Source organism: Perna viridis, chromosome 2 (assembly GCF_037379345.1).
Source record: "Perna viridis isolate PV_CMFRI_1.1 ecotype Kerala chromosome 2, ASM3737934v1, whole genome shotgun sequence".
Taxonomy (NCBI): Eukaryota; Metazoa; Mollusca; class Bivalvia; order Mytilida; family Mytilidae; genus Perna; species Perna viridis.
The window spans coordinates 30,608,325-30,620,666 of NC_142446.1; the positions used below are offsets into that span (position 1 = coordinate 30,608,325).

The 12,342-nt window shown below is 33.5% G+C and overlaps 1 protein-coding gene and 1 long non-coding RNA gene across 2 annotated transcripts in view; one reads left to right on the forward strand and one right to left on the reverse strand.

Annotated features, from left to right (window-relative positions):
- Positions 1-3,544, forward strand: part of LOC148624601 (uncharacterized) — an 8,578-nt gene extending 5,034 nt beyond the window's left edge. The window contains exon 3 of the long non-coding RNA XR_015919713.1: positions 3,348-3,544. This is a non-coding gene — a long non-coding RNA (uncharacterized LOC148624601). The remainder of the gene's footprint in view (positions 1-3,347) is intronic.
- Positions 2,632-11,896, reverse strand: LOC148624602 (uncharacterized). Its single transcript, XM_088567330.1, has 9 exons — positions 11,789-11,896; positions 10,816-10,937; positions 9,812-9,957; positions 9,477-9,627; positions 8,040-8,213; positions 5,687-5,784; positions 5,348-5,517; positions 3,362-3,501; positions 2,632-2,888 (listed from the first exon to the last, which is right to left on the reverse strand). The coding sequence occupies exons 2-9, from the start codon at positions 10,933-10,935 to the stop codon at positions 2,766-2,768; spliced, it is 1,122 nt and encodes a 373-aa protein (XP_088423456.1). The 5' UTR covers positions 10,936-10,937; positions 11,789-11,896; the 3' UTR covers positions 2,632-2,765.
- Positions 11,897-12,342: the final 446 nt, after the last annotated feature.

Sequence of the window (12,342 nt, forward strand, 5' to 3'; positions counted from 1 at the left end):
TAAATACACATTAACCAGTTTCATATATTGTTAATTTCGATATGCTGTACATTAGTCATAATATCTTTAAGAACTTATAAAAGAATCATTTAAAATCGCAGCTGGAATGATCTACTTACAGTATTCAGTCCTTCAAGGTATATAACCTTGCCTTGTGGTGTGATGATGAATTAATAGATAGATAGATAGAGATATCATTTGTCTGGCGTAGGATTATTCATTATTCTTTATGGTTAATTTCGTTCTAGTGATAGCAAGATCAATTAAACTTTACACATGATTGGAAAAAACTCTGATGGACTTGGATGGAATAGAATCTTATCCTATTTTTTTCTTTCTTTGGGTGTTTCTATAAAAGCAGAGGACACTTACCCTACCGGTGCACTTGGTCCAAGCTCCCAGTTTTCAGTGCAGTCTTAGTTGTTCGTTTACTTTTGTACTTTGTATGTATTATTATGTTTATTTTATGTTCGATGTTCTTTGTGTGCGTCTGTTTTTCATGTCTGGTCTTTGACCTTGGATAACATTCTTCATATCTAAAAAATGAATGCTTTGAAAGAGTAATCAAGGAAATCAAGATTCTAGCGGAAAGCAAAAGAATGCAATCCAGCGACTTAAACCAGGCATGGAAAACAAACACAATAATAAACATAAAGTAAATAAATTAATACATAAAAAAGAAACAAAATTAATTGAGCAACTCGGACTCTGGGAGAATGGACCAGGTGCACCGGTAGGGTAAGCGTCCTCTGCTTTTATAGAAACACCCAAAAATGTCAACTCCGGGTAGACGAAACAGGAAAGGAAAACTATGACACGTTGAACAAATCAGTTTTCATGGTGCAAATAGATACACGCAACGATCAACGAGTTCATGATGACCACCATCAAACTTCTGTAGTAATAACTTCAATCTTGTAGCAACATAACCCTGTTCCAGAAGCCTATTTGTTAGACTTCTAGCGCGATACAAAAAGTCTTCATAGTTTCGTCATGCTCTGACATAACGTATGAGTTGTGATATAAAAACTCCATACGAAGGTGCTGAAGGGATATTGCCACAAATGAAAGAAAAGTTGATAATTCTGAATGAAAAGTCATCACGTTTGTCGTAAAGTTTGATCAACAGTTTTGTTTTTTTTTACTTTTGATCTCTAAGTGTAGGTCAAGATATGAGTCTGACTTCACAGTGTATGTAGTATCATTTATCTCAAGTTCTTTTGAGTAGATGCGATGTATCAAGTCCCCGAAACTGGGATTATTAAACGATATCATGTCATCTATATAGCGGAATGAGATTAAGGGATCTAGCTAAACGATATTCTTTCTTTCGTATCAGATCAGCTATAAGTCAGCGTCATAAGAGTGAAGGAATAGGTCAAAAAGTAGGAGAGAACAATTTGTTTCAATTGGAATGCAGACCGTTTGTTGAAAAACCCGTCCAGCACACTGGACAAATATGTTGTCGATCAAAAATTTCAGCATATTGAAAACATCTTCTTCTGTACTTTTTGGTATATGATTTTATGATTGAATTATTTTTTTTAAAAAGTATGATGAATGTCTGCCAAGAATTATATTTTTGTATTCAGGTGTATCATCTTTTTTTTTGAGAAATAACGACGTATAATGTTTTTGAGTCGGGATTTTAACTGAGTATGGGGAATAGAAGTATACAGTGTTGAAATATAATGCTATTATATTCTGATAATAATCTTGAATTGAAGGTCTCCAAAAGATCTTTCGAATTTTTTAGGATCCCATTGAATTAATACCCTTAAGGGAGTAAGAAGTTTTAGGTAGGATTGTAGACCCTCCTTGACAGTTGTGATTATAGAAGTTAAAAGTTTTGAAAGAGGTTTGGTGGTACATTTCGCAGATCCAGCTATGTAACGTTTTTGTATGGATTTCTGTGGAGTTTAGGAATTCAGTACATAGACGGTAAATCACAATCACCGGCTTTGGTAGAAAAACAAGCCCTTTAAATTGGACCAAAATGTTATTCATTGAAAAAAAGCCAATAATTTAGCGATGCAATGTTTTTTTTTCAGTACTTATGTTGGTTATACAACACGAAATCTGTTGTGGGCGATTTTTGTTTTCAAAAGAATTTTGTCAAATTCAACTATATAAAAACCTCCATTTTATATCACTGTTAAAATACGAATTGAAGGATTGCTTACTCTGCCCAAAATATTTTTATTCTTATTTTGACCTTGGCACATGCGTAAATTTAAATCTCCCTTTTCTATAACTGTGCGATGGGTATTAAAAGCATACCAAAGGATTTAAAAAAAAACAAAACAATTTACAGAAACTTATTAAATGAAAATAGATGCACACATGTAAATAGTAGCTTCCCTTGTATTAAAATGTTTCGTTCTTTACCATTATTTTCCTTCATTCAAAAATTAAAAAAAAAATCAAAATATGTTAACATTACAAATACATGTAGCATGTAGTGTGTACCCCTTTCTGTATTGTGCTGTTAATTAATGTTTGTCTTTAAGACATATTCAGTAGATAGGCCTTGTTTCTAGATTATATTTTCTTAATCGAACCTGGTGGGTGATTTTGTCCCTTCATAAATGTCCTTTTTTAACCAAAAAAATTTGAATACAGCAAGAGAACTCTAAGTGTCTTGAGTACTTTATTTAAAAAACATGATATATAAAATTAATGTCTATGTCTATTATACGTTTAATAAGAATCTTATTCACATTTAACATTACAAAATGCTTTACACTGGCACTTGCGTAAATAAATCAAAACAAATTTTCAACTTCAGGCTTCGGATTAAATCTGTTGTGTCTTGATGCATTCGCAAACTTCAACATTGAGTACGGATAAACGCTTTCTGGTTCTGATGACTTGTCTAAAGTATCCATCTGAATGAATAATAATAAATAAAGTCATCCATGATGTTTATTAGAATAAATAGAAAACTTTTTTAAAGGATTTTTTTCACTACCTTTAAAATGTGTTAGTAGTTTCTATGACATTCATTAATTTCTCACACATTTCTGAAATTGTTCCAAAAAAATGTAATGGGAATAAGAGTTGTTTTGTTTTTAATAACAAGAAAAGACGTTAGTATAAATTTTGAAAGAATATCAGATAAAATAATCTTTCTTTTACAAATTTGAAAGAAATTTTACGTTTTTTTTCTTAGATATATTAGAGGGATACAAATTGTGACAGTACACTTTTTTGAAGATTTATTGTCGTCATTCTTGATTTGATGATCGCAAATGACCGTTGCGACCGTCATTTTGCGACCCTCATAGACCATATTTCGTTGTTTTAACATATCTAATTGTTAATCTATTTGTTTGTTTTCCTTATAGAAGAGTATACTTACATCTTCTTTTGACAAACTCCAACCCTTTGCAACGGACATGTTTTCTTCAAGCTGTTTGATTGAGGTAGCTCCAATTATGACAGATGATACAACGTCTTTCTGTAGTAACCATCGAAGTGCTATCTGGGCATTAGATTTACCTACAAAGTCATACGAGTGGCCATTAAACCAAAACGCAATTTGTTTATTGATTTCATTATGTCTTAAACAGTAGAGGTCTAAGCTTTCCAATGGAACCAAGAAAGTTGCAGTAACATATGGGGCTTTGGAGAAAAATTAAAAATATGTACCCCTACCCCACCTATATATCGCTTAAATTGACAAAATATTCAATGTCAAAACTCTTAGAGTATTTATACTTCCATAAAAAAGCTTATTTTGTATTTTATGTTTATTACTACCACAAATGATACTGCTTGAGTTTTTAAATGACCTGTAGCAATTTCCATAGTCAGAATTTATCACAAATTGTAAAAAGTGCGTTTTTCGATTTTCCTATAAAAAGTATATTTATTTCGACTGTACAAATTATTGCCCAACCAAAAGGTCTCAAACTTAATATCATTCGATAGATAATTCAATTTTCTAATGAAGCCTCGAGAAAGTAATTTTCATGAAAAAATTTTAAAAAAGTGAGAATATAACCCCTAGAAAACTGGTCTCAGTATCAAATAAAATTCTCATTCACAGTACCGACACTGTAAAACTCATACTTGAGGAATTCATATTTAAAACAACATACCTGATCACTTCAGGCGCTTAGACTTTCCCTATAGGGTTACAATTATTATTAAAATTTAAAAAAAAAGAAATTTTCATAATTTTTTACTTTCTTCTATATCACATGTTATGGTCATTTTTTTCTTCGTACCGTAGTTTAAAAATAAATTGAAAGTCAAATTTATGCGACTTTTTTATGGGAAAATCGAAATTTTTTTATTAATTCTGGCTATGAAAATCGCCACAATTCATCAAAAGAACCTTAGAAATAATAATTGTGATACTTTTATTTAGAAATTTTCAAATAAGCCATTTTTTACTGATGCATAAATACTCTAGGGTTTTGACATAAAAAAAATGTCAATTTAAGCGATTTTTCTGTTGGGTAGGGTTACATATTTTTATTTTACTCCAAAACCCTACATTCATCGCAACTTTCTTGGTACCATTACAAAGCTGAGACACCGGGCTATATGACTCTATATATATAGTTACTTTACATGTGATGTTCTAGGAAGACTTAGACGCTCGAACGATTTAGTAAAAAATCTTGGGGTTTTGTGTCAGTAGGTTACAAAAAAATGTTAATACTACAAAAGAATCCGATAATATTCTTTGGCGACCAATTGATTCGGTAATGGGAGGTATAACGGTACATGAAAATCATTATGAAGTTGATGAGTGGGGTGCACGGTGAACCCTCCAAGCCCATAGACTATTTGACTAATCAACACTAAATCTTGAAAGCATCAATCATGCAGGTAAGCGTTCTCTGCTTTCTCTAGAAATTTCCAACACATTTCTTAATCATTAATGCCACTTTCGGTTTTGTACAGGTGAGAAAAACTATGATGAACCGAGAAATATTTCCTCGTTCTCTAGGTTGAAAAACCATGGCGACCGAAAAGCTAACAATATTGGCTGTAGAAATTTTGAGTTCATTACGATGTTAACCAAATGCTTTTCTAACAGAAGTTTTGTCGGATACAAGAAAGTCAGTATGATGGAATGTCGTTTCAAAACCACGGATTTAAAAATAATCATCTTCGGTGTATTTTAGAAGAACATTGGATGTTTTATTTTTTTCTTCATGAAGTAAAATTGATGCTGCTAATTGTAAAAACAGCGATACTACCTTTTAGTAGCTCCATATTTGATTTGATAGTACATTGAATTGAGAATCAAATGGCTGTTGTGTTTGTTTTTCAATTATTTCTATCATGCAACTTAGAAAAATGCCTTAACCGACTTTGTCATATAGCTTACCGTTCTTTCTTGCAATAGTTTCCAAAACTGACATAAAATCCCAATAAGACTGTTTGTCGGCATATTTGTACCAAATTGCGGATTTACCGTTTTTCTGTACATCGTGGGCTACACGACCACTTTCAGGGTCCATCTTTTGATCCCTCTTGTACTTGCCAGTCAACATTCCACTTAAATATTTAAAAAACATATTTTATGCACAATCAACTACTAATAATTAAACAAATGAGTGTTGACTAAATTTTACATCAAGCCTCTTAAATTATTTGCATCATTTTAGCAACGTTGACTTGGTTAAATTCATATATACGAAAAGTCTACGATTATTGGTATAATTACCTTCTAAGTGGACTCCACGGCAAGACACCTAACCCTTCCGCTTTACATACCTGGAATTCCTCATTCTCTGATTGTCGAACCAAAAGATTGTATTGTTGCTGAAAGGAAAATAAAACGGCAATTATCAGACTTTATATTCTTCAGTCTTAACTACGTACCTAAAGTCTTTCTTACCTCAATTAATAGAAAAATGATACAACGATGTTGAGATTTGACATAAAGACCTAGTGTTCCTTTTCACCGAAGCTTTTGGAATAATTTAAATTCCACCAAATCAGACCAATGACATATGATTAAAAAGATATTCTAATATGACTTGCTTCAAAGCTTTTTAAACAAACCACAGCCATGGTGAAAACATGATAAAGACATGACCAACATTTCGTGCAACACATAGGCTGCGTCTATTCAAAAGTATGAAAAAAATGGTCCTATTGGAATCGAAATTAATCACGGAAACTCCATTTTATGATTGTTTTAGCACGGGCTGATCATTTATGTCGTTATTTAACATTTCGCTATCGCTCGGGACAATGCGGCATGAATGGCCAAATCCTAGTAAAACGATGATGAGATAGTGTTTCTGCGATTTATTTCTAAAATTAATTCTAAAGAGTGAATATGCAAAATAATGATCACGAGTGCAGAAATACGCCTATATTTAAGACTAATCAAGGGAACCAAGATTATAGTGGTAATAAAAAGAATGTAATCCAGGGACAAAGACCAGACATGGAAAACAGACATACACAACAAAGAACATAAAGTAACTAAAATCATACATATAAAGTAAAAAAAGCAAATGAGCAACTCGCACTAAAAACTGGGAGTATGGACCAGGTGCACCGGTAGGGTAAGCGTCCTCTGCTTTTCTAGAAACACCCGCCAATTTGCTCATAAAGTCAAGTCCGGGGTAGATAAACGATGAAAGGAAAAACTATGACCCGTTCAATAAATCAGTTTTCATATTGCTGATGAATACACCATAACGATCCACGAGTTCATGATGACGACCATCAAACTTCTGTACTGATGACTTCAATCTTGTAGCAACATAACCCTGTTCCAGAAGCCTATTTGTTAGACTTCTAGCGCAATACAAAACGTCTGCGTAGTTTCGGCAAGCTCTGGCATAACGTATGAGTTGTGATATGAACACTTCATACGCAGGTGCCGAAGGGATGTTGCCACAGATGAAAGGAATGTTGACAATTCTGAATGAAAAGTCATAACGTTTGTCGTAAAGTTTGGTAAATAGTTTTCCTGAGGCTGACTTCACAGCGTCTGTAGTATCCTTTATCTCAAGTTCTTTTGGGTAGATGCGATGTATCAAATCCACGAAATTAGGATTGTTCAAAGATAATACGTCATCTACATAGTGGAAACTGAGATTGAAGGATCTAACCAAACGATATTCTTTCTTTCTGATCAGATTAGCTATAAAGTCAGCCTCATAAGAGTGAAGGAATAGGTCAGCAAGTAACAATTTGTTCCCAATGGAATGCCGACCGTTTGTTGAAAAACACGTCCACCACACTGGACAAATATGTTGTCGATTAAAAATTCAAACATTTTCTAAACATCTTTTTCTGTATATTTGAAAGATGATTGGGAATTATTTCTTACAGAGTATGAGGAATCTCTACCAAGAACTATATATTTGTATGTAGGTTTACCATCGTTTTTGGAAAAACAACGATGTATAATGTTTTTAAGTCGGGGTTTTAACTGAGTATGGCGAACAGAAGTATACATTGTTGAAAAATCATAGGTGTTAATGCTATTATATCCAGATAATAATCTTGAACTGATTGTTTCCAAAACATCTTTCGAATTTTTCAGGATCCACATTGAATTGATACCACTACGGGAGTAACAAGTGTTGTGGTAGGACTGTAGACCCTCTTTGACAGTTGTGAGTATAGAAGTTAAAAGTTTTGAAAGAGGTTTGATGGTACATTTTGCAGATCCAGCTATGAAACGTTGTTTGTGTGTTTAACATGTGAAATCTTCCAGCATTCTTGGCACGATATATTATATTTAAGTTATTCACGATTACCAATTGATTGTTCTTAGACTATTAAACAAATTTTCTCCAACTTATTGCTATCTTGAATTAATTGATCGATGAATTAACAATCTTGTTATGATATTTTGGTGGAGTCAGAGACTAAGATTACCCAATTTATTTCACAATGTGAATTATCGAAATTGATAGACATACAACATTCGATATAAAATATATATAATACAAAAACAGGGAAAAACAAGCGAATGATGGAAACAAAGTTTAATTCCGTAGTTTTTTTAGAACGAAGACGTCATAACAAAAAATATTTTAAATTGAAACTACCTGCAAGCTAATGTAGTTTGTCAGACCCATGAATTTTGTATAGTCAGTTACTTTCTGTGCTTGCCAGCCAGAGACGTTAGATCCTCCTATATACCGAACTTTGCCACATCTAACAAGGTCATCCAGAGTTCGAAGTGTCTCATCCAGTGGTGTAGCATAATCCCAGCAATGTGTCTGAACAAAACAAAATAATTATAAAACTATTACGGTAATAATATCTGTAACGAACAGTTTACATAAGTCTACGATAAATCGAGTTACAAAAACAAACGCATAGATGTGACCATTCATATACATCATTAAACTCCCTGCAAACAAGTTTGGGGGACTTGAGGGGTAGGAATCCCCTATATCAGTTCACTGTCTATCAACATTTCTTGTACGCAAAACTAAACGGATCCAATCAAGAGAATTAAGATTCTAGTAGAAATCAAAAGAATGTAATCCAGGGACAAAGACCAGACATGGAAAACAGACAAACAACAAAGAACATAAAACAACCAATATAATACGTACAAAGCAACAAAAGTAAATGGACAACCCGGATTCCACTATAAACTGGGAGCATGGACCAGATGCACCGGTAGGGTAAGTGTCTTCTGCTTTTCTAGAAGCACCCGCTGAGTTGCTCATAAAAAGTCTAGTCCAGGGTAAACGGAAGGAAAACTATGACACGTTGAACAAATCGGTTCTCATGGTGCACTTTATGACGACAACCATGAAACATTTTTGTAGTGAATACTTCAATCATGTAGTAACATTACCCTGTTCCAGTAGCCTAATTGTTTGAAGTATAGCGCGGTACAAAAAGTCTGCGTAGTTACGATATGCTCTGGCATAGCGTATGAGTTGTGATATGAAGACTCCAAACGCATGTGCTGATGGGGTGTTGCCAACGATGAAAGGAAAGTTGACAATACGGAATGAAAATTAATCGCGATTGTCGTAAAGTTTGGTCATTAGTTTTCCTTTACTATCGATGCCTAAGTGTAGGTAAAGATATTAGGTCAACTTCAAAGTGTCTGTATTATCCTTTGTCTCAGGTTATTTTGGGTAGATGCGATTTATAAAATTCCCGAAACTAGGATTGTATAACGATAATATGTCATCTTTATAGCAGAAACTGAGATCAAAAGATCTTGCTTAACGATGGCCAGTAATATGAGTAGCACAATTTGTTCCAAATGGAATCGCGACCGTTTGTTGAAAAACGCGTCCACCACACTGGGAAAATATGTTGTTGATAAAAAATTTCTTAAACCACACGGTAAAAGAGTAAAAAAGACATGCATTTCGCCTTTTTAATCCATCTAGATGTCACTTGACTTAAACATTGATCGGTGCCTTTTTCCTACAAGTTTCTGTTAAAAAAACACTTTTCTTGTCAGATGAAAATGAGACGTCGTATTCAGATCAACAATTACAAATATTATCTACCTGATAAAGATCAATATAGTCAGTCTGTAAACGTTCCAGGCTGTCATTAAAACTCTTGATAATATGTCGTCTGCTTAACCCTTGACTGTTCGGCTCTTGTCCCATCGGAAAACGAACTTTAGTAGCCAGTACAATGTCATCTCTTTTCTTCCTACAAAAATACATTTTTTTTTCATTCGTTCATTTCATCTATATATATATTCTCTCGAAGTATGTTATTTTTTTTCGCATGTAACTTTGTGTCTTTTACCTCTTCGTCTAGTCTGTAAACACATATGGTAACTTATCTTGCCAAATTGTTTTCATGTAGAATGGACACGCATGTGGTAGCTTACTTTTTTAACCATGTTCCAATAATTTGTTCGGACTGTCCAAAGCAGTAAATGTTAGCTGTATCGATAAAGTTCCCACCAAGTTGTACAAATCTATCCATGATACCATGTGATTTTTCTTCGTCTGCTTGTGTTGGGCTTGTAAAGATCTGAAATAAATATATTTCATATATATATAAAGGTCTAATTCCCCACGATGTAAGAACTGTTTTTGCGAAGCAAATTTTTTGGTCATTTAGCTCCGCGGGATTAGAACTCGTACCGCTGTGACATCTATGGCGACACGCCTGCACAAAGTCCAGCGCCCTATACCACTCGGCCAGCTAGGCTATAGAAAAATATAGCTTTCGTTGTCCGGGTCTTTCCTCCCCGTAGGATTAATCTAGGGCTCTAACTTAGTACACGGTGTATGGTATAAACAACTAAAGGTACATGTATATTGTAGATTATCTAATTGGAATAAGTTAATGTCAATCTGAATAAACATATGCATTTTATATGATTAACATGATCAAAGAGTCGTTAATTTGAGCCGTGATACACCTTTTGTGTTTTCTCTCTGTTAGAGACCGCTGGATTCCACTATCCGAGACTAAAGTGCCTATATAGAGACAACTAACTGGCATTTGATGATCACTCTAACATAAATGAGGATAACAAAAAATGAAGGGTCTTTTTTCCTGCACATACGAATTCACCGATATATACGTACTATTATCAGTTTGAATATTTCTTTGATGTATTCACCTTTTCTTTCCGTGAAGTTTCCGTACAACATTCCAAAATAGATCCTTACACTTATATATCATCTTATGATTCGAATAAATAACCCCGTTTTGTAGCAAAAAAAATACCAATATCATCATAATTATTTAGCTTGCTTTCAGTATCTCCCAATGGTAGTACTGAGAATCGAGAAAAATAATTTCGAACTTTATTTGGCAAATTCTATTGGTCACAATCATAGTATATATCAAAGTCATTTATTTTCACCAGTTCAAACTCACCGCCAATGGACTTTCTTCCATTTTCCCGAATGTCATCGCTCCTAAGCATATGTTGGACACCTTTAGACCTGATTTTCCCACGTGGGTGTACTCTACAACTGGCTCCTGTGTAGACATCATTTCTAAAAGAAATGGTTATGTTAAAAATGTGTTATAAAAACGGAAAGGGTACATCTGAATGCTTCTAAAAAAACCAGGCAGGGGTGATTCGTCATGTCTCAAGATAATTGAAGAAACTGTTCAAATACATTTGTAACGTCCTAAAAATAAATATTTCTGTGTTCATTTTTATCTAATAAAGTTTCTATGATCTTCAAACAAAGATTGGGAGTAAGAAATGCATGATCATTTATCATCGCTAATATGCATAAGCTTCTTCCTGGTTTTACGAGAGTTAGCTGTATTAACATGTGATGCCACTGAAATCATATGTTATTGTGCGAATTGCTGTTATCAATAGCCTCGCACACGTAATATGAAAAAAATGTCAAGAGTTATCATTCAATTCCAATTTTGGCTCCCACTCTTACCCATACATTCTTTCAGGTTTGATTTGATTATGATTTATAAATGATCTCATATCATTAAGCTTTCAGTATTTCAATCCATTATATATAAAGGGGATTGGGTAGAGACTGTGGCGGAAGGTCTTAATCTGGGTCATTCGTATAGAATGTCATTGACTTAGGTTATAAATCAACCTTTTTGTTTTTACTGTAACATATTTTTATTGAGCGAATTTAATTTAATGGAAGAAAATTATATGATTCAACTCCCATTTCATTAGCATTAATCTCATAATTTTAGTGTTTCGCTCAAACAATTACTCGTTATAGGGTTGTAATAATTAAATCTTTATCTTAATGTATATCATTAGTGTATTAATGTAACGGTTTATATAAAAGATCAACATTTTGATTTTCGTATGTTTTCAAGTTTTCATGTAAAAATTCGGGCACAGAAAATGTCCTACCGTTCTTTTTCAGTGCTGGCTAGATATCCAGCAAGCTTATCTGTTAAAGCTTAAGTAGAACTTCTAGTTTTTAGCCTAATTTGTGTATACCCATAGCGTGACAATATCGCTGGGTAAATATTCTATTTATAGAACTGATCTTAAATTTCAAATGTGGAAAATCGGAGAACAAATAATTTGGAAACTAAGGCCGACTGAATAAAACAAATATAGACTTACTGAAATGCACAAATGTCATAGGTATATAGAGACACTTTATACTCTTATTAATCGATATCGACCGATCTGTAACTGACAAAATCTACAGCTGGACTTTAATTGTCAAAGTATATTTGGCGTTTTGGGTAATTTTCTTTTCGACTGCAACTTCTTGACTTTGTTTAAGCCGTTTTTAGTTCGACTTTTAATTTGATCTTTCTATCGGTATAATCTTATTGGTGCAAGAGGTAAGGTTATACATGGTCGAAATATGTTCTATTTTAAAGGGTGCGTCTTTCTATTTATTCCTTCGTTTTCTTGACAAAGTATATTTTTTTATATCTCTTACTGGAACT

What these genes read in the sequence shown, in the direction of transcription:
- LOC148624602 (XM_088567330.1), bottom strand. Translation starts at nt 10,935, where the DNA reads ATGATGTCTACACAGGAGCCAGTTGTAGAGTACACCCACGTGGGAAAA. An exon ending in ACTATATTGATCTTTATCAG is followed by an intron (nt 8,214 to 9,476) that starts GTAGATAATATT and finishes TGTTTTGTTCAG; the next exon opens with ACACATTGCTGGGATTATGC. An exon ending in AACTATTGCAAGAAAGAACG is followed by an intron (nt 3,502 to 5,347) that starts GTAAGCTATATG and finishes ATGACTTTGTAG; the next exon opens with GTAAATCTAATGCCCAGATA.